The sequence below is a fragment of the Venustampulla echinocandica genome (genome assembly GCF_003357145.1).
Source record: "Venustampulla echinocandica strain BP 5553 chromosome Unknown scaffold_2, whole genome shotgun sequence".
NCBI lineage: Eukaryota > Fungi > Ascomycota > Leotiomycetes > Helotiales > Pleuroascaceae > Venustampulla > Venustampulla echinocandica.
The window spans coordinates 3,657,242-3,678,383 of record NW_022474207.1 but is presented as its reverse complement, the minus strand read 5'-3'; the positions used below and the strand labels follow the sequence as shown (position 1 = coordinate 3,678,383).

At 48.0% G+C, this 21,142-nt stretch overlaps 8 protein-coding genes across 8 annotated transcripts; 3 read left to right on the top strand and 5 right to left on the bottom strand.

The window, feature by feature from the left end:
- Positions 1–202: 202 nt before the first annotated feature.
- Positions 203–1,866, top strand: BP5553_05607 (Cystathionine beta-synthase; the record flags this gene model as incomplete). The annotated part of the gene is made up of 2 exons (XM_032014230.1): positions 203–462; positions 510–1,866. The coding sequence occupies 2 exons, from the start codon at positions 203–205 to the stop codon at positions 1,864–1,866; spliced, it is 1,617 nt and encodes a 538-aa protein (XP_031870830.1).
- A 635-nt stretch (positions 1,867–2,501) lies between these two features.
- Positions 2,502–3,427, bottom strand: BP5553_05606 (p-loop containing nucleoside triphosphate hydrolase; the record flags this gene model as incomplete). The annotated part of the gene is made up of 2 exons (XM_032014229.1): positions 2,502–3,182; positions 3,233–3,427. The coding sequence occupies 2 exons, from the start codon at positions 3,425–3,427 to the stop codon at positions 2,502–2,504; spliced, it is 876 nt and encodes a 291-aa protein (XP_031870829.1).
- Positions 3,428–3,825: 398 nt separating this feature from the next.
- Positions 3,826–6,304, top strand: BP5553_05605 (Palmitoyltransferase; the record flags this gene model as incomplete). Its single annotated transcript, XM_032014228.1, has 6 exons — positions 3,826–4,113; positions 4,170–4,979; positions 5,026–5,098; positions 5,151–5,415; positions 5,467–5,579; positions 5,631–6,304. 6 exons carry the CDS (start codon positions 3,826–3,828, stop codon positions 6,302–6,304), a joined length of 2,223 nt encoding a protein of 740 aa, XP_031870828.1.
- Positions 6,305–8,657: 2,353 nt separating this feature from the next.
- On the top strand, positions 8,658–9,299 carry BP5553_05604 (putative ATP synthase subunit 9, mitochondrial; the record flags this gene model as incomplete). Its single annotated transcript, XM_032014227.1, has 2 exons — positions 8,658–8,784; positions 8,929–9,299. The coding sequence occupies 2 exons, from the start codon at positions 8,658–8,660 to the stop codon at positions 9,297–9,299; spliced, it is 498 nt and encodes a 165-aa protein (XP_031870827.1).
- Positions 9,300–14,058: 4,759 nt separating this feature from the next.
- On the bottom strand, positions 14,059–15,724 carry BP5553_05603 (uncharacterized protein; the record flags this gene model as incomplete). Its single annotated transcript, XM_032014226.1, has 2 exons — positions 14,059–14,955; positions 15,017–15,724. The coding sequence occupies 2 exons, from the start codon at positions 15,722–15,724 to the stop codon at positions 14,059–14,061; spliced, it is 1,605 nt and encodes a 534-aa protein (XP_031870826.1).
- A 426-nt stretch (positions 15,725–16,150) lies between these two features.
- Positions 16,151–16,603, bottom strand: BP5553_05602 (Uncharacterized protein; the record flags this gene model as incomplete). The annotated part of the gene is made up of 1 exon (XM_032014225.1): positions 16,151–16,603. The coding sequence occupies one exon, from the start codon at positions 16,601–16,603 to the stop codon at positions 16,151–16,153; it is 453 nt and encodes a 150-aa protein (XP_031870825.1).
- A 762-nt stretch (positions 16,604–17,365) lies between these two features.
- Positions 17,366–18,142, bottom strand: BP5553_05601 (uncharacterized protein; the record flags this gene model as incomplete). The annotated part of the gene is made up of 1 exon (XM_032014224.1): positions 17,366–18,142. One exon carries the CDS (start codon positions 18,140–18,142, stop codon positions 17,366–17,368), a length of 777 nt encoding a protein of 258 aa, XP_031870824.1.
- A 1,053-nt stretch (positions 18,143–19,195) lies between these two features.
- BP5553_05600 (Uncharacterized protein) lies at positions 19,196–20,993 on the bottom strand (the record flags this gene model as incomplete). Its single annotated transcript, XM_032014223.1, has 5 exons — positions 19,196–19,858; positions 19,905–20,172; positions 20,229–20,440; positions 20,489–20,765; positions 20,818–20,993. 5 exons carry the CDS (start codon positions 20,991–20,993, stop codon positions 19,196–19,198), a joined length of 1,596 nt encoding a protein of 531 aa, XP_031870823.1.
- Between the last annotated feature and the right edge of the window lie 149 nt (positions 20,994–21,142).

Sequence of the window (21,142 nt, the reverse complement as noted above, 5' to 3'; positions counted from 1 at the left end):
GGCGGGCTAGACTCTCCTGTTGGTAAGAAAGAACCGTTTCTTTTTCTAATCCAAAGCCTTATATTCTCACTACTTTACACGTCAGTACTGCGTAATATTGCGACATACCGCGGGGTACTTGCAATACAACATCACATCCTATATTTCTTAGCCAAATAACGTCTACCTGCGATCGATTGTTGAGGTTCAGAGCAAGTTTGCCATGTCTTCTAAAACCCAACCAGCAGTGCCACCGGTGCTGGCCCATTCAGCTGCGGAGCTGATTGGCAACACGCCATTAGTCCGTCTGAACAGAATCCCGCAGAGTCTGGGAATCGAGGCCGAAGTCTATGCTAAGGTAGAGCTATTCAATGCGGGTGGGAGCGTGAAGGACCGTATTGCTTTACGCATGGTTGAGGAGGCGGAGAAGGAAGGAAGGATAAAACCAGGAGATACGCTCATTGAGCCAACGAGCGGCAACACGTATGTATATGCAACGCATATTATCTGCATGTTCTAACGGCCAGTAGTGGTATTGGTCTAGCCCTCGTAGGCGCCATCAAGGGCTACAAGACAATCATTACGCTTCCGGAGAAGATGTCCCCAGAGAAGGTTGCAGTACTCCGGGCACTTGGTGCAACTATCATCCGTACCCCCACTCAAGCCGCATTCGACTCCCCTGAATCGCATATCGGCGTTGCCAAACGTCTGCAGAAAGAGATACCCAACTCCCATATCTTGGATCAGTACGCAAACCCAAACAACCCTCTCGCCCATGAGTATGGAACAGCGGAAGAAATATGGCAACAGACAAATGGAAAAATCAAAGCCATTGTCGCTGGAGCTGGTACGGGAGGAACTATTACTGGTCTCTCCCGAGGATTGAAGAAGCACAATCCGGATATCAAGGTTGTGGCGGCTGACCCCCAAGGATCCATTCTTGCGGTACCGGACAGTTTGAATAAAGAGCACGCCGATGAACCATATAAGGTAGAAGGTATCGGCTATGATTTTATACCAGAAGTTTTAGACCAGAAGTCCGTCGATATCTGGTACAAGACAGATGACCGGGAATCGTTCGCATATGCCAGACGTCTCATAGCAGAGGAAGGTCTCCTTGTTGGTGGGAGCAGTGGGAGCGCAATTGCCGCTATGGTACGGGCGGTGAAGGACCTGGATCTTAAGAAGGGAGACATAATAGTTGTCATTCTGCCAGACAGCATCCGAAGCTACCTGAGCAAGTTCGCCGACGACGACTGGCTAGCAGCCAACGACCTCCTCCCAGAAACTCCACCAAACACCACTCCTTCATCCCCAATCCTCGAACCCTCATCAAAGAAGAAAGATCCATACGCAGGCGCCACACTACGCTCTCTCCGTCTGAAGCCCGTGACGACTGTCCTTGCCGATTCGCCCTGTTCCGAGGCGGTCGAGACTATGCGCGAAAAAGGCTTCGATCAACTTCCCGTCCTTGCTCCCAGTGGAGGCAAACTCGTTGGGCTTGTCACTCTAGGTAACCTCCTCAGTTACATCAGCCGAGGCCGTGCTACTGGCGCAAGCCTTGTCTCGGACGTCATGTTCGATTTCCGGGCCATTCCCGAAGTTGTCACCGATCCAAAAGACATCAGCACGCTAACTGCAGCGCCCAAAACGAACAGTCTTGAGGATGGCCGTGATGTGAAGCAAGAACAGAAGGGCGCGAAGAGAGCATTCGTGGAGATTACAATGGATACGCCATTGAGCGCTTTGGGTAAATTCTTCGAGTGGAACAGCGCTGCTGTTGTTACGGAGAAAGTAGGCGGTGAGAGCAATGGTCTGTCTAAACCAGTTGCGGTTGTGACAAAGGTTGATTTGTTGAGCTGGATGGTTAAGCAGACCAAAGTATGATTTCAGCATGAGCCTCAAGGGGAGATTGGCGAGATGAGTTCACGATAATATGTTTGGCGTTCAGGTTTTGTGCATTGCGCGGCTTGGAAATAGTTAGATTCAACATCCAGCGGGTTCTATGAGAACACTTTGTTAACAAAGACATGGTAGATAAGAAATAAACCGAATGATAGCATTTAACACCTGAAAAGTTTGGCTGGCGAGTACTTGGTAAGAGAAGGTCTCGTCGTTTCTATAGTTGGAGCCCCCCTGTTTGTAGCAGGAATAATTTATCAATGGCTCTTGTATCCCCTTGGACTTGGCTCTTCCGCTAGGCGTAGAACTTTTATCATGGGCTTGACAGTTGTTCAACATTCATTCCTAGCTCAATTTATCATTCTTACCTTATGCTTCCTATCTATAGTGAGAGAATATGGCCAACTTTCTTTTGACATAGTATCGTTGTTAACATATATTTCAGCGAATAAACTATGTTTCAAACGAAGGGTGCCTGCAGTGGCTGAGAGGCCAAACGTGAATCTCTGCACGCTCATCACGCCCATCACCGCCAGAATTTATATGTCTTGTGTAAACTCTAGGTGGTAAATGACCCCGCCAACACGGGCAATTAACGTGAAAAAGGTTTATTATATTCCCTATAGCCTCTCAGAAACCCACTTCCACCACTTATCTACGGCTGGTCCGTCGCCCCCGGCGACTTTTCCTCCGGCAACCTCAACCAACACATCAAACTCCTCCATCTGGCTGAACTTAAACTCCTTACTGCCAATTTCACCAAGCCAGTCATCATTCTCCGCATCGTCCTCAATCCCAATACCCGAATCCAGTAACCTCTTACTCCTCGATGTCCTAATCTTCGTAATCTCCGCCTCCAAAGTGCTCTTCACCAAGGCCGCCGGTAAAGCAGTAAATAGATCCATCTTATTGGCCGCAATCAACACGGGGATATCTCTTAACTTCTTGGCAGCTTTATTCTTGCTCTCCATCCGCTTTTGTAGGAGGAGCAGTACATCATGAAGGTAGTCTGCTGTTTGGCGGAGTCCTTCGTCGCCTGCGGAAAGGGTCGCTGCGTCGGCAACAAATATTATGCCTTTCAGGTTTTGGGGATTCGTAAGGTTATCTAGGGCGTGGTGCCGTAACTTACCGTGCCCCGGAGTGTCTATTAGGAGAAATTTCTTGTAGGTGGAATTGGCGGTGGGGTCATTGACGGAGCGGTATTTGTCTGAGGTGGCGGTTGCGCCTACTGGGAGGTGGCATTCGACGGCGATGGGAGACTGGGAGGTGTGGGTATCCGCTGGATTTGTGCCGCGCTCGAACTATGTATATTTAGAAGGGTTGAGGTAGGTGCTGAGGGCTAGGGACAAACCAGTGTTAGGAGCGAAGTTTTCCCTGAACCACTGGGTCCGAGAAGTAGTATCGAGGGAAGGGTGGTGAGGCCACTTGCTCGAAAGACGATCGAGTGGAGGAAAATGGGGATACTGAGCGCAACCAGGATAGCGATGATGAGCGCAACAGGAGATGGGTTCATGAGGGCAGCCGCCCACTCTGTTATGGGAGACATGATGTTGCCGGCGCAAGATAGGTCGGAGACTTGTATCGCACAGGCTACGAGATCCGTAGCATTATTCGAGTTGAGGGCAAGGCTTAGGAAAGGTCGAAGCTCCACGATCGCTTGAACGCGATCCCTGCTGCTGCCCTATGAAAGGGGTGAGGCCGGCGCGATTACTCCGTAACCACTCAGCCTCGCTCCCGGGCGTCAGCTTCAGCTCCAGCTTACGGAGGTACAGTGTTACTACTAAAACGCAATTTCTCAGCACAACCACTACCAGAAACCACTTACCACGTCCGTAGATTTGGGGCGCGGCTTTTCCTTCGTCTTTATATAACAGCATCTTTGGCTCTATATCATTTATCAGATAGAGCGCGATTATCAAGTCCGCCCGTTCCTCGACCCCCTCGATGACCGGCGAGGAAAAGAAATCTACAACGGGGGTTGCGACAAAGGGGACAATGGCCCAAAATAATTCTCCAGCCATGCCAAATGGAAAGGCGTCGGCGGCCTCGCCGAAATTGAGCGATGATGACAATGTTGAGATGAACGAAATGATTGCTTCGGGGCCTACGAGTCCAGAGGAGGATATCATGCAACTGGCACGTGTGGGCAATACAATGGCAATGGAGAAGTTGTTCGATAGTGGCAAGTTCGATGGCACATACTGTGATGCAGAGGGTATTACGCCTTTACACGTACGTTCTCCAGTTCCGGTCCTTAGTCGCCGGATATCCTCTGATCTATCAACTAGTGGGCTGCTATCAATAATCAGTATGCCATGTGCCAATTTCTCTTGAAAGCCGGGGCAGATGTCAATAAGAAAGGAGGGGAATCTGTCGCTACCCCTGCGATGTGGGCAGCGCAACGATGCCACTATTATGTTGTGAATCTTTTGCTCGGGCATGGAGCAGATCCCCTTATTACAGACGTTCAGGGTTACAATATCCTCCACCTAGCAACTTTCGAAGGGAATGTATTCCTACTCGCCCTCCTCCTCCACCAAAATATCCCAGTCGATATACCAGATACCCACGGCCATACCCCGTTGATGTGGGCTGCTTATAAGGGATACCCTGCTTGTGTCGATTTGTTTTTAAGATGGGGCGCAGATGTGCATGCTACGGATGAGACGGGATTCACAGCATTACATTGGGCGCTCGTAAAGGGCTCTCAAGGATGTATACAAAAACTGGTTGAATATGGAGCCGACCGATTTGCAGAGACATCTACAGGGAAAACGCCCGCTATTACTGCGGAAGAGATGAAAACCGAAAGAATGTGGCATAGAGCACTATTCGAGTGTGGCTACACAGAGGAGGGTCTACCGAGGACGCTCGATTTCCCTTTGAGCTCTTGGTTCCTGAAAGACAAAAGAGCTTTCATGACGAAGTTTTTCTTCTTCTTTCCATTCCTGATTCTTTGGGTTATGGTGATGATATCCAGCCATATGGTAGTGTACGCCGGGATACCCATCGCTTTATTCGCTGGATATACATTGCAATGGGTTGCTCAACAGGTGATTGAGCATGCGCCTTCTGATATGAGACATATGCACAAAACTGTAAGTCAGAACGAATCATATTGGCCGCCCAAATCTAACTTTACAGCCCTGGCTCGCAGGTATATTTGCGGGTACACTGTTTTGGGTCGGACTACGGTGGTTAACAACCATACTTCCAGGTCAGTTTGAGAGGATCTGTGTTGGTGCTTCTTTGCTGACGACATACCGTAGTAACGTATTCAACGTTTCCAATAAGCAATCTTGCGTTTGCGGTATTTTACGGTCTCTGTGCCTATTTCTACTTCTGCACCATGATTCACGAACCCGGATATGTGCCTAAACTTGGAGGCCTTGGCCCACAGAAGGCCGTGATCGATGATCTTCTGGGTTTGTGGAAGTTTGACGAACAAAACTTCTGCACTCAGTGTATGGTTCGTATGCCACTAAGGAGCAAGCATTGCAAGAGGTGTAACCGTTGTGTTGCCAAGCATGACCAGTAAGTGCCCTACATGCAGCTTGACAACTACACCATACTAAGCGTATCCAGTCATTGCCCTTGGGTCTATAATTGCATTGGTATTAATAACCACCGACACTTCTTCCTATACTTGGTGACCTTAGAATTGGGCATTGCCATGATTGTGAGGTTAACGCTCGAGTGTAAGTAACTGGATTTTGAACCCTCTTAACCTCCTGCTTATAATTGGGTAGATTTCAAGATCGTGTCAGCCAAGGCAGGCATCAGCACCGAGTGCAACATTCTCGCTCCGGAGTTGTGTCGTGTCGTTAACTCAGACCCTTATACACTTGTCCTTTCAATATGGGCAGCACTACAAATGACCTGGGTGACAATGTTGATGTTCGTGCAACTAGTGCAAATCTCCAGAGCCATGACGACGTGGGAGAATATGCGGGGAGCACATCATGGACATGGTCATGGCAGCAAGGCTTCAGAAGCCATTACCTCCGCACTTACAACGGGCACAACAACTACATCAGGAGCTCAAATCGGCAACAGCGGGTTAGGTCCAGATCCGGGCTTACCCCCAACACATGCCCCCGGCCATCATCATCATCATAAAGCTGGCTGTTTCGCGCAATGGAAGAAAATCCTTGGCGTGGACACTTTTGTGGAAACAGTCCAGACTGGCAACAAACCCAACTCCCGCCGTAACCGAAATGCCTTCTCTAATGGCTGCATCGGGAATTGCAAGGACTTCTGGTGCGATCCGGCACCCGTGTTTGGAAGGAGAGAAAACGGGTCTGCGATATTGGGTGGGCAACCCATCGATTATACGGCTATATATGAGACGCCACGACTTATGACGATGAGATCGAGGGGTGGGGCAGCTTATGAGAGTTTAGGGACAGATGACTCTGTATGATAGCGGTCCTTGATGATAAAAGACCTCCATGAGAGCGTTTTATGATGGCCATGATACCCCACCGATTTTGGAGGGGGAAGCCGGGGGTATATACGGGCGTGTAGACGCCAAGTAACATAATATTAGCCAGTTCCCTATTACATAGTAATTGATAAATGTGAAGTTTGCATTCATATAGAGGGAAGTACTTCGCACAACTTGCCTAGGTAGGCGGGTAGCCATTCCCCCTCGGCTTCGGATCCTCGGTCCCTACGGATACAGAGTAATTAATTGTACGGACAGAAGGAGTGCAGGAATACTCGGCCCATGTCCAAGACTCCACTGACTCGAAAGTCTTGATGTAACCCTAGCCAAGCCTCATGTGTACGAACTACGAAGCATGACCTGATGAAGTACCTCCGTACCAAGGTAGTAGCTCACTTTAGCAGCCCCACGCCCCCACGCCTCACAGTTCTCTAGCATTCCAGAGAGCCACAAGAGCATACGCAGTCATTCCCCTTAAATGGCTCACTGTTACAACAGTTGAGCAGCACAGCAATGAGATAGAACTTTTAATTACTTTGGCGCTCGATCAAGAATACTACACCGCTACTGTATCCTCCTCGCTCACCACTTGCAAAGTTCCAGCTGTAAAATCCCCTATCTTTTTTGCCCTCAGGGTCGTGTTCCAAAAAGAATCATGGAACCCCCCATCCTTGTCCGGTAGTGGAGCGGAGTGGCTTGGGGGTCTGTCTGGGCTGTCCGTGGCGCAAATATTGTCAAGGAAGATCCTGCTTTTTTTCGCTTCGGGAGATGATGGGATGGAGTGAGACGTGGAAAAAAGTCCTGTCCCTTACGGGAAAAGGGGTATTGCATGCGGTGCATCAAATAAAAGAGGAAACGGTATTGTATAATAGCACTACTATTGCTCATTGGCTTTCGATTGAACTCCATAAAGCCATATCTTGAGCTCACCCAACGAGATCTGTAGTGTAATGACCGCAATAGGACAGAAAATATCGGGAGGGACCGGAGTGTAGAAGATCTTTTTCATTTTCCGGCCGGCGCCTTTTTGGCGCACGTTGGTTGGCGCCTCGGGATCCACTGCCGCACGCCGGGCGGCGACTGGCTTGCGGCTGATTTTCACCCCCCTGCCGGCCCAGGGCCCCGGTACCTTGGCGGCAAACGTCGTCTCGATTCTTGACTCTTCCCATGTGTCCTCAACGACATCCCGATTGGCGTATCACCGACTTCACAGAACAACGCAGTATTGTCCCATTGATATCCGTCAAGCTGGTTGGGCAATCCGGAATAATACAGATGACTTGATTCCCATTTTATGTACGGAATGTCTGTCAAGTGTTGGATTTCTAACAGGAGATGGCTCCCGCAAGGCTCAAGCATCCTCGGGGACCGAAGTGTTATAATCTGATAGACCAATTCAGCGTCTCAGCCCATCTTCGGGCGCCAGCGTAAGTATCCCTGCGCGTCCTATCCTTGTCCACCCACCCGGCGCAGGTCCTGACTCGGTGATGTTTTGCGCTTGTTGAATTACGTAGCCGGACACAGCTGACAAGAAAAAGTGTTTGATCCTCGGCACCGCGAATCAGCCTTGTTACAAACTCGCGGACGAGACGTATACCTCCGTACGAAAATCGAAGAATAAGAGCTGCGAAGTTAGATAGAATTCGATAATAATTCACGAATACACAAGTGCCAAAGTTCTATATACGGCGTGCCTCATTTCACATGCGATACGAAGTACCCAAACAGGAACACAAGCCTCGAATACTCGAATCCCTCCGTAACCGCGACGCAATATCCGCAAACACCCGGCCGGAAACTTGGTATCGCAGGCTCCTGGCATCCACATCCCGGATTCCCGTGGTTTTGGGTGGTGGTGATGCTGGTTGCAACCTCGCTCGGCAGGGCCCCGTTCCTACATCCACATGTGCTCCTTGACTGGACATTTGAGGCTCAAGGGGCTCGCAAGTGGCTGGCATGCAATGCCATGCATGTAGCTAAACAGCTCTAGTCCCAAACAGGCAAACAGCTTAGGCGCACAGATCGCCATGCGAGAATGGCTCCAATTTCAACATAAAAATCCATTAAGCGGGACCCCCGTTTCGGTCAACCTGAAAACTGGCCTGCCTGGGCTTCTTGTACCCGACTCAAGAAAAATTTTCCTCTCTCCCAAACTCTCCTTCCCCATCAACCTTTTACTATACCCTAATATTTCTCTCCATCCAGGACAGACAGTCTTTTCTTTGCTTTGTTTGGTCTCTCTCATCCATCTCCTCAATCCACACCAGTCTCTCCAGCTCCTTCAAAACACTCCCCTCAAACCCTCATCACTCCACTCCTCTCCAACACAATGGCCGCTCGCATGATCGCTCCCAAGATGGCCTCCATCATGGCCTCGACCTCAAGCAAGGTCGCTCGCCCTGTTGTCCGCAGCAGCGTGAAGGTCCCTTCCAATGGCTCCCAACGGGCGTTCTCAGGTTCGTATCCCATCTCAATTGCTCTGCCCAAAGGACTGCCAAAAGCCCCATGCCACTTCCCTTGAGTTCCTCATCCGCCCATCAACTATATACCACGCTATTCGAATCCCGAAGAAGAATTATCAATTGACAGTTTCCTCCCAGGCGTCTCCTCCAGCCTCCGTGCTCAAACCAAGGCCACCCCATTCACTGCCCTCAAGCGCCAACAGGCCTCCCAAATCCTCTCACACGCAACCCGCAACTCCGCCATCTTCCAGGCCAAGCGTGGTTTCTCCTCTGAAATCGCTACCGCCATGGTCCAGGTCTCCCAGAACATTGGTATGGGCTCAGCAGCCATTGGTCTCGGTGGTGCTGGTATCGGTATCGGTCTTGTCTTCGCCGCCCTCTTGATGGCCGTTGCCAGAAACCCAAGCATGCGTGCACAGCTCTTCAGTTATGCTATTTTGGGATTTGCGTTCGTTGAGGCTATTGGTTTGTTCGACTTGATGGTTGCCATGATGTGCAAGTACGTATAAATGTTGGCGTCTTGGCAGTGTGTGGAGAGGGGATGTGTGGAGCGAAGTATTCCATTTTTGAAAGATGTTCCGAAGGTCGAGAAGTTTCCGCTGCATGTTGGGATGATAGATGGATAGAGATGCATATATTAGACGGCGGGCATATTAGACATAGACTGTACAGTACCCATTTCTGGGGGCATTAGATTGTATACCAGAAGGCCCACCTTGGGGCGGTCTACTAGAGCATCTCTCACTCCGCTCAACTCAATAATATTCAAACAAACTCAATAAGGTTCCGGTGCTTCTTTGTGTATGCTTTCAAATAACTGTCACTGGATTTACATGTAAATGGAGCTCGTTCTGTTTTATTAACTACCTAAGAATAGAAGTTTCTAGGTTCCATATTGATTTTTACGTCTTGTTGTACTCAGGCTGTGTCCGACTTCCTAGTAGTTTCTACACTATAATAATACAGGAAGTCTAAAGAAGGGAAGAAGTAAAAGACCAAATGCGGGTAGAGGTGTATAAAGTTTTGCTCTCGACACCGGAGTTCCTACTAGTAGTGCTCTTCGATAGCCTAGGCACGACGCACGTCTTTAAATACCTTTAGATTAAAGGGGGGTATATCTCTTCGTAATCGGCGGGTAGGGCGTAGAGGGGGGCAGTCGGTATTAGTAGTAAATTTAATACTAAGATTGGCCAGTATTTATCTACGGTAATTAGGTTCTGTACCATATCGAACAAGCAGTCGAACACATTGGCGGGTTGGCAGGTAGAATGTATATAGTTTTAATTTGGGAGTGCGGGTAGGAGTGGAGTCCATCGTGTGTTGGAGGTTTACGAAGTACTATGGTGAATATAGAGCAGCGCTGTAACTTCAGTGTTGACCCATGCAAAAGACGGTTCTACATTTTCTGACCCATTGAAAAGAACAGGTCAAACTATGCGACATGCAACAAAACTCTCTTAATCTGATTCCACGTGATGAATTTTGAGCCATTGAAAAGAAAAGACCAAACTATGCGACGTGCAACAAAATATCTTAATCTGATTTCACGTGACATTTGCTGTACCATTGAAAAGAAAAGATCAAACTATGCGACATGCAACAAAACTCACGCAGTCTGATCCCTCGTGACATCCTCAAGGAAATTGTACAGGAGCGCGTGCAACAATTGTCTACAACAACTTCATCGAGAAGAAACATGCCTTGTAAACGGATAATATATCCATGTAATCCAGGTCCTAGTTATCAGATGGAAAGAATCTCGCGTTGGGTCTTTGCCTCGGTGCGTCCTCTCCTAAAGGATGTGCCGTTTTGTTGCGCGTCGCAATAATGACCGAGTCGTCATCCCAACGTGAGGTGAAAGAATGTGCGACGTGCAACAAATTCCCGTGATCCTGCGCCGCGGCCCGCGGATCGACAGGACATGGGGGCTGTACGGGAAAGGGAAGGGAAAAGAAAAGAAAGGGAAAAAGTGCGACATGCAACAAAGTGTCCTCGAGAGAGTGATGTTGGCATAGTGTTGCACTGGGAATCGGTAGCACCCAATCAAACCAGGATAGAAACGGGTCTCGTGTTTACGGCCGACGAAATCATCTGGGCATCGGGAAAATGACAGGGAGTGTGCAACGTATGAGATACCCGATGGGGAAGTATCCGTCAAGAAAGCCAAAGGCTGGCCGTGATTAGGTAGCTAGGAAGGTGGGAAAATGAAGTGGGAAAATGATGTTCTAGAATAGAATTTGTAACCTTTCATAACGCCAGAAGAGCTGTTTAGGCATTTGTTTCAATGGCCGTACATCTAATATGATACTAGATACTACTATACGTCTACAAAAAGATTATAGTTATATCACATCATTATATACACTGCCCCATTTCTTAAGTTTCCCACCAACAACTCTAGCTTCCCGCAGTATATAAATAGAAATTGCCCTTGACTCAGCGTTCTGCCTTAGCATTTCAGGTCTAGTACATCTCCTTGATGTAAGCTATCAATTATTTCATTAACGTTGATGCAAATTGATAGAAGATCAGTATCGGGTTATACACCCAAACCTAATTATACATGTGGGATATGTGCATCTATATCATCTTTCGCAGATGCTATAGAATTCGTATGCAACCACTTAAGAATAAATATTATATACTACACTAGGGTCATTAGTACCGACCAAAACGACACACCACCAACCCCAAGTAGAGATCTAATCATCAGTCCGACGACAAATATTATTTTAGCCATGCAACCTCCCCTCTTTCTAGACTAGGAAAGCTACGGGACTATTATTCACAACAAATCCCAAAGCATGCGACTTGATAGTTTGTTCCAACCAATAACCTCATCCTTCCTTTATAGAATATTCCGTCCTCCTGAGCCTACCAAGCGCTATCTGTGGCTAGGGGAGGAGTTCAATGTTCATTATGTAGAGTTAAAAATAAATATTCAGATAACGTCAATGTAATTTGTTCTTCATCCCCGAGGGGAAATATGCTAGAGAGGTATGTTTCCCCAATCTCCGCTAGAATCCATATTTTTGGTGTATCCCAACGAGGTCATAAGATTGTGACATATTTTCGGCCTATTACTCTGTTAGCAACCGCCGAGTTTTGACCCCGTAGCTTAAACCCAGGTCTACAAATAGATTGTGGAATTGCGGTGGGAAACGGATGGGGAAATCACAATCACATAGGAAGGGCAACCTACATTGGGTGGTGGGGCAATTAAGTACCTGTGAATTTACACGGTTAGGAGGCAGTAATAATGGAAAAATAGAACTTCTTGAGTGTTATATTTAGGGAGTATAAGAGGGTGAAGTTGTTATGTATCTCACGAGCCTAGACGGACGAGACCTAATTGTACTTTTCCTATGCACAAAAATATAAGGGAATAGAATTTATGACTTCGCTTTTCATCCCTACCGAGGCATGCCTAATTTATTAAACTTTGATACTTTGATATTATACGAAGTCTTGCGTGTGGGGACACAAGGTTGTGGCCAAAATCTTGTGCAAACATACAGTTTGTAGTGATCCCGCAGCAAAGTAAAGATATGCGGAAGTAGGCTCAAGTCAAATGATCATTCCTTCCGCCAAGGCTCAAGCTCCCTTCCAAGGTCCTTCATATTCCCCACCAATCTGGCATTCCACCTGAGAAAGAGGGTAGATATTACCGAGGGTGGTAATGCCATAGTGCTGCTGGACAAGCTGGCAACAGGAGTCGGTCTAACACCCACTCAGGCGAACGAAAGTTTTATAGGAGGGCAACTACTGCACAACCAGTGTGTTCTGCGGTTCATAGCGTCTGTACAAGTATGCCAATAAATAAACCTCATGCCCGGGAGAGACAATGTCCAAATAGCGTAAAGAGAGCAACATTTCTTCCTTCGACGGTCATTTGAAAAGAAATGGAAGCGATTCTAGGTTAAGATCAAAGTAAGTAGTATTACCCCCGCCTTAGACATGTGTTTGATATTTGCATAGGACTGATCCAATGCTAAAGGAATTCAATCCCCATTAGATTTGTCCGTTTCTGGATTATGAATTTAGGAAGATGAACCTTGTACTTGCTAAAATCCTTATTAGCTCAGGTGCATTGCGGTATGTGAAAATCGACACCTCCCGAACGATAATAGTAAGGGTAATACACTGTGTCTGCAGTAATTGATCGTGATATGGTAGAACACGGATTTCGAAAACAATATTTTTGACGAACACTGAATCCTACCAACACAGCTATCACAGCTGGACGCTGATGTGTTCCATAGGTGGCCACTAGCATCACAGGCTATATCCGAATTCCCTCTAGCTGTTGTGGAACGCATAGATCCGAGCTCACCTCCCGCCGAGTTTCCTTTCTGGCCGCAGGGCCCATTGCAATGCCCTTGGCGGATATTGATCTTTTCGTGCCTCTATCCTGAATAGGAAGTCGTGGGTGCATGATTCTCATACACATACCGCTCCCTGGAGGCGAGAGGCTCAACCGTCAAACAAATGGCGGCTCACGATTGCTATCCTCATTGAGGACTTTATTTGCTCATTGTATATGCCTATTCGCTGCACACTCTGCCGCACCACCACATCTCTCGCCGCAGCCGGTCACAAGTTGAGTAATGCAAGGGGAGAGCCAGTCATCACATCGATCTTAAATGCTTCCTGTTGCTCCGCTTCAGAGAGTACTTGAGAATTTCCGAGCTAATAGTACTGAATTTTGAGACTCCCGCCTATAGGAAAGCATGAAATATAGTGGTGGAGGCCGGCGCGCAGTACACTGTCGCTCACTATGATTGAAGCCTAGGGTTTCTCATATGGACATATGGAATCTTCTCAATGCAAGTAGTCTGACAAGATACCGATGAGGGTTTTGGAAATTGACAGCGATAGTATTGCTAAGAGTGGACTGATATATTGTCCGCCTGTGTGACTACCATACGGTTGAGCACCAAAAGAATTGGATGAAAAGACATGTGCTATTGTCCCCGCCAGCTGAAGGCCCAGCCTGTACATACTCCGTAGTACTTTCCCGGCTGGTTGAACAAGTTTCCCACGTCTCAAACTACCGAGATGACCAGCAGCCGTAGGTAGGGATCCCTGCACGCGATCCGAGTTGTTACTCCTCGATTTTAGGACGAAGAGTGATTTTATTCGGCAAATATTAACAAGATACTCCGTCATGCCACATTCAATGGATGTGGTTACACCTGTACAGTCCGGGTATCATTCTCTATCAAAAAACCAAAACGCCAGCATGCTGTACTTCACGCGACTTGAAATTCATGTTTTCAGTAAGGGGTGTTTCATGAACCCATCGCCTTGGACCAGCACGTCGAATAGGTTCGGCTTGTCGCCGTCTACCTCTTTCACATCATCAGAACTCCTAAATTCCAAGGATTTCCAGAAAGTTTCCATTGCGGTCTTCAGACATAGCACGCTCCCCGACTGTGATCTATCCCACATATTTTGCAAAAGTTGACTCAAGAATGCAATATCCTCCTCAGTCGACACCGCACATGAAATGATGGCCAATGGCCAGCAGAAATAAGCAGTGCCCTCGTGGTTGATTGTCACCACCCTAAGAGTGGCAAGGGCATCCTGAACAAGTTGCACAATCTGGGGATCAGACGCGCGGGTCTCAGGTCTAAGAGTCTTCAATGCTAGGATCCGTGCTGCAGAGATAAGCATACGTGTGTGCTGAAGAAGTCCTTTGACTCGTTTGTCACTCCCCCAGGTCTCTGCGTCTTTGCGTACCTCCTCGTCATATTCCAAGAGCTCCCGGTCTAGTTCTTGGCCACGCGAAGAGGAAACGGTATTTAGGGGGACTTTATGGCTGAGCCGCACTACTTCAAAAGCTGTCTTGTATATTCGCCAGTTGTAACCCAGAAGCGGTGAATTCTCAAATGCTCGGGCACCCGAGAAGCGGTTGGCTTCGAGATACGGTTGTAACTCGTCCCAGCTGAACAAATCAGCTAGAAGGTCGGCTTTCGAGTCATAGAAAGCTGTCGTGTAAGAAAGGTGGACGAAAGATTCGGCGGTAGTTCGAAGCACAGGGTGTTTTAGACTCCTTTTCAGCCGTGTATCAGTGGCACTTCTTATACTAAGTATTCGGGCGAGTCCTGCGAGGTGTGATACTATCCCCGAATTATACGTGGCAGCAATTCGCCCTTGCCCAACCTGTAATTACAATTAGCACTGTAGATAAGTGTCTTTGACAAAGCAAGGCCCAACAACCCACCTCGAAGAGACACAGGAAATTCGTCACGACTAACAGCCAATCTTCATCGCCTTTTACGGTTTGCGTATCGATAGCCTTCCTGAGGCTGGAAATGACCGAATTATAATACTTGATGCTTAGGGGTTTAAATCTTGGATTACTCCAGCCAGCATGCGTAGCGGCAGTTGCGAGGAAGATGTTCATTATCATACTATTCTGCGACCCTATGACAAGCAAGGAGGAATAATTCGCAAACCCCCGATGCGCATGGCTCCGGAGAAGCGTGGGCATGTACCTCTCTCTATAATAGAGTGAGAGATAATGTTCCGCTGATGTTCGAATGCCAGGCAGACCGTAGCACGCCGAGCGCGTGGTAGCAATCTTGGTCGAGTCATCCGCGAACAGTATATCCACCGCCCGCCTTCTTTCCAACACATCAAGATCATCGTTTGTCGGTGCTTCGATAGCGGCCAACGTTGGCCCGTGGCCTTGAGGTTCGCTGCGGATTATCGCCGTTGGTGGGGCAGGCCACACGCATCTAAAGCCATGTTTGGAACAGTCGGTACAAAAGGGCTTCCGTTCGTCGCACTTCTTCCGGCGCTTGCGACATTGGAAGCAACCAGTCTTGGTCCTTAGCCTAGGAGGGGGTCTGCGAGGTGCTGTCGGTGTTGATGTTGATATTGATGTTGATATTGATGTTGATGGTGTGGAGGTTCGGATTGATATCATTGCTGTGCCTGCGCAGGTTTGTTGAGGTGGTTTGTACAGCACGCAGTCACCTGCATAACTAAGACTGGACGGTAGATAGGATGTGGGGAGAGCTCTGTATGTCAATCGATGTGTATTATTATTATTAGAGTGAATGGGACGTTGGGGGCTAAATAGATAGGGGTTGAGTTTCATGGCGGCCGTCAGACCTCAGGCAGACGTGCGACCAAGACAGGAAGTTTGCCGTGTCTTGGTCGTTGCCTTGGCAACGAGGGCTCATTTCGACAACTCAGAAGGCCATATAGTCAAGTCAAGTGGCTAATATTCATTGATGTACGATCGAAAGTACATTTAGAAAGAAATATGAGTAGTGACATTTCTCAAGTGTATTATCCTATCTTGCTAGATGTTTATTATTTCCTGATCTTGCACATCGTCCGTCTCACTCTACATCTTCCACGGCCCATCCCATAGTATCTTCCCCGAGTTGTCAATTAGCATTCCCCGCTCATCGAACTCAACACCTTCTTCCTTTAGCATCTGCAACTTCATCGTCACATTGATTCCAGACGGCGGACTAGTCTTAACTCGCTCCTCAATCTGCCTTTTCTTCCCCCGAGTAGTTGACTGCCTTGACTTCCGTTGGGGGGCGCCGTCTTGGGACCTTTTAGGGGTCGTTTTCTTGATCACCTCTCCGTGGTACCCGTTCACATAGCCACTCGTATTCACACAGCGGTGGCAAGGGACTTCAGGAGCGAAGGGGTTGTTCCGTAGCGCGTTGCCGATGGCGCGTGGTGAGGTGTTCAGGGCGCGTGCAAGGGAGCCGTAAGTCGTTACACGGCCCTTGGGAATCTGGTTTAAGAGAGCGTAGACGCGCTCTTGGAATTCTGTAACGGCCATCTATCACGATGCGGCAGATATGGTAGGTACGATCACCACGTGGCGAAAGGGGTAGCGAGTGGGATATTGAAGTCTTAACAGCGTACGAAGTAGGTACCTTATTCTTCGATAAGATTTGGGTACATGGATTAAGACAAGGCCGCCAAACGCAAGTCGTACATTCAAATTTCTGGCATGGCCAATCCGCCTAGAAGTTGTAACGAGTTTACTTTCAATTTTAACTGAGAGGTGTTTTATATACGGGCTGTGGGCGTAGTGGCCAATCAAAAGCTGAATAGAAACATCACAGCAGCAGGAGATCTCACCCTTAATATTTGTCACCCTAACTGTTAGTCATCGCCTGCTAGATTTATGCTTATTCGCACAAGCGGGGTAACGGTACTCGTAACTAAACTGTATTTGAGCACCGACCACTAACAAGCATCACTACCATGAGGTACGCCATTCGATACCAATATTAAGTACTTCACAAACAGAGACCGCCAGTACCTAGCAGCAATGCACATTTTCGCCAATTTGACATGTCAAGTTTTATCTTAAAGCCCGGAGACCAATTTCGTAGTCAAAGGTGGGCGACATACCAAGGACTAAGGTAGCACAGGAAAGGAAGAGTAGCTTAGTAGCAAAGACGGAATGCCAACACCTGAATTATATGTCAAAAAACATTAAGAGGTCTAGGATTTGTGAGTAACTTTAGTTGCAGATGTGCATATAATAATTAAATTCAAAACCAGCACGGTATATACCGATCATCATATAAAATTATTGGCTCAGCAACAACTTCTCGGCCGCATCAGCATATGCCTTCATAGCAACAAACTGCAAAGCTGGTCCCATGCTAATCCTCGCGACTCCAATCTTCGCAAGCTCTGAGACGGGCAAGCCACCCGCACCTGTGTTTAGTATCACATTAAGCCTCCCCTCCAGACCATTTACCAGTTCTACCACCTCGCTTTTGGTAATTCCTCCACGGGAGGGACTTCCCCATACAAAGGCTGTGGTTGCGCCTGCAGCTAGATATGCTTTGCCCCTCTCGATTGCATCGCTAACCTGACCCTCGTGGAGCAACGTGTCGGAGCGAGCATTCACCACGAAATCAGGAACGCCGTGGTTCTTGGCCACTGCTAACACTCTCCGGACTCTTTCCGTAGCTTCGCTAATCGGAATCATCTTCTTCGCCGTCTTGTCATAGTCTTCTAGGTTGATCCCTACCACGCCCAGATCTAAGAGCTTCTGGATGCCCTCCTCTAGCTGTTCTCCGTAGCCGTCTTGGAAATCAGCGGTCAGAGGGAGCCCGTGTTCCTTCGCAACTATGGCGATAGCACGAACACCCGCGAGGTTGATGTCTAGAGTCAAGTCCTCGTCGGCCAATCCGGCCGCGACCGCAATGGCGTAGCTGGCGCTGGCCAAGGCCTTGGTCTGTGGGAGAGCCGCAATTGCCCGGGCAGAGGCGCCATCGTAGACGTTAGTGAAGAGGATTGGCTTTCCTGGGACGTGGAGGCTGCGCAACTTGGCGGCGAGGGTATTTTGTGCGGACATGGTAGTAACTTGTAAGTTAGAGTTGGGTTCCTGCTTGAGGTTATCCTGGGGGTGCAGGGGGTTTTTATAAACCAACAGCACTAGGTATCTTCGGAAGGGCGCGGCCAACCGTGATACATGTACTACCTAGGTACCTTAGGCAGGTACGTACCACACAGCGAATCTAATATGATCATTGTGCTTGATAATACCTGCGTCGCATCGAAGTGACAGCTCCGGTATGAGTCATAGCGGATAGATTACACCGATTGTCCCTGGCCATAGCTTGCTGTTCCCAAGTTTATTAATCATAATCGTTTTAATAGCTACTTAGGTACATCATGGATTTTATTGTTGTTTCCGCAGAGAAAGCTAAGGTACCTTAGGGTGGAAATTAAGTTGACGTTTTATGGAGAAAGAGCGAGTGAGTATGGCTAATGTAACTAGCAGATATAGCAAAGGGTTACTGCGGTACCTAACCCGTCTAGAGCTAGCCTGAGACCTATAAATCTAGTTGCTCTATCAGCCACTTGCTTGTCCATGTCTGGTTTCTTTACAGGTAACATACCAGTAACCAAGTAATTTTATCCTTAATCATCAGTATAACGTTTTGGAAAACAATTTATTTATTACCTAGGTATTAAGGAATCAAGTTGATATTGATTACCACCTCTAACAATAATACATGACTTGTTGAGTAATCAAATAATCGAATAGTGGTTGGCATAATCATATTTGATTACGAGATACCACATGTAGCACGGCTCGACGGGAAGAGGGGCCACTGCACAGGATACAAGTGGTCTACTTACAGCCTTGTCGGGGTCATGGTTAACCCGGCTGTATCATCACATCGGGGAGAACGTGGTGGAGGGTAAACATGGTAACACCGCGACGACAAGAGACGGGTTTGTTGGCAATCCTCCGTAAATCGCAAATCAAATTTCCACCTGGACCTCGAGTCCACGATGCCAACAAGGAAACCATTCATATACAAGACGTAGTCAAATAATGTAATGGTTTATAGCTTAGTGACCGATGAGTCCCCCTTTGGATTGATGGCTCCTTTATCAGTCAGCGCGACCACCGCTCAATGAGCTGTTCCCGATGAATGTTCTTAGACTGCAGCTTCTCCAGATCTATCCCCTCCAAACCTTTCTGCAAGTCCTGAATCTCCTGTTGAAACATAGAAACTGACGCCTCAATATCTGGGTCAACAAGTTGCACGTTATGATAGAGAGTTTCTGCTAGAAGACAATCCTGCAGCAACTGCAGAGTTATATGTGAATCGAGCAAGTGTGAGGATATTGAAGACTCCGTGATCGATTGAAGATTCGCCGCATGGATGCCCAGCTTAGTGACTCTATCAGCCAGAGCTCTTTCCAAGACCTCGGCATGTGCTTGATCGGAAACTGATTTGGCCGGTAGAGAGATCCCCAGATTTCGTGCAATTTGTTGCTCAGGGTCTATATCATCATTTTCAACCCCGGAGGAGCGTCGTCGGGAGGGCTTTGGCCGTCCAGGCGATCGAGTTGTGGATGAAGTCCGCCGTTTTTGAGCATTGGATTTAGCTGGACTGACAGGCTTGTTATCCGCTGACAGTATTTCTACCCGGGAAAGTTCTTTCTTGGCCGAGTCTAATACACATTGCAATGCCATTCTATGGCATTGGTGCTCCTCGACACGTTCTAGGAACGCTTCTATTCGCCCCACTAGGAAAACTAGGCATTTGTGTATCTAGGTAGAGATTAGAGTAGATTTGAGATTGGGGGGACTGCCATACATAATTGACTGCCTTAGCTGCACGTTCCTGGCCCTGACCACTACTAGCTGCTATACCTTGCAGGGCTGGCTTAAGGAATTGTTCCTCCGTAGACATTTGGGTGACTGGGAGTATTTCCGAGTAGAGAGATTCTAATTCATCTTGCAAATCTTGGGTATCCTCGCTTTCTATCTCTCCGCCATTCGCAACGTGCGAGGGGCCGCATATGGTTTCTAGATAAACACGATCTAGTTTGGTCCGTATACCTTCGACAGTGTGCTTTATAAGTCTAACTAATTAGTCAGAGTGGTGTACAGATTTTGAATAGAAGACCACTTTAATTACCTTGCACACAACTCTCTAATTCGTCCGATCAAGTCGTCATCTGCAGGTTGTATAGGAGCGAGATCGCTAGCAAGTTTCTGCAGGCTAGCAAGGAGTTTATCGTCTGATTTGAAAATGCTATCCACGGTCTGCTTCATGCTAGCCTCCGATGCTTTGCTCTGCTGCCCTAGGTCCGAGATTTGATAGTTCAAGGCCTGGGACTGTTCTTCGACCTGGTCAGCATTAGCAAACATCGAGATTATTTGATTAATATGTCATACCGCCTTGTTCAACTGGTCCTTCTTTGCAGTCCACTTCTTTAACTGGGCATTGTCTGACTGAGACCGTGCCTGAGTGCTCTGCTGATCATTTTTGACGAGCGCAGACAAAGCATTATGTTGCAACCGCAAGGTCTCGCTTTGTTTTTCGATTGCAGCCGTGGATCGTTTAAGTTCCTCAATAGCTCCTTGGATCTCAGAGTCGTTGAGCCCCCGAATAGCGGATAGGTCTTGGGCGGCGAGGTTTTCGGCTTCTCCAGTCTTAAGCAGAGTGGCATAACTTGGGCGGATCAGCAGGGGAAGAACATATATCTAGAGACAAAATCGCATACATGTTTCCCTCTTCTTTGGTGAGTAGTGTCTCAGGAGCAAGATATTCGTGCATCCATTCTCGAATAGCGCTCCGACTTTCAGGATCGTTGAATGCAGATTTTATAGCATCGGCATCATGCAATATATCACGGTCCTGCAATATCTTTACGAGGTCATTGAAAAGATCATCGGCCATTGTGGACGCATGAAAGGCTGGATTTGCGCCTTGTGTTTGCAGTGGGTGGTGCTTGTCCCGCGTCAGTGTTTGGGACGACGCGCTGATGTTGTTCAGCCTTCCGGCTCGGCAGACCTGCCCAAGTCTCCGACTGCCGGTGGAGTGGAGTG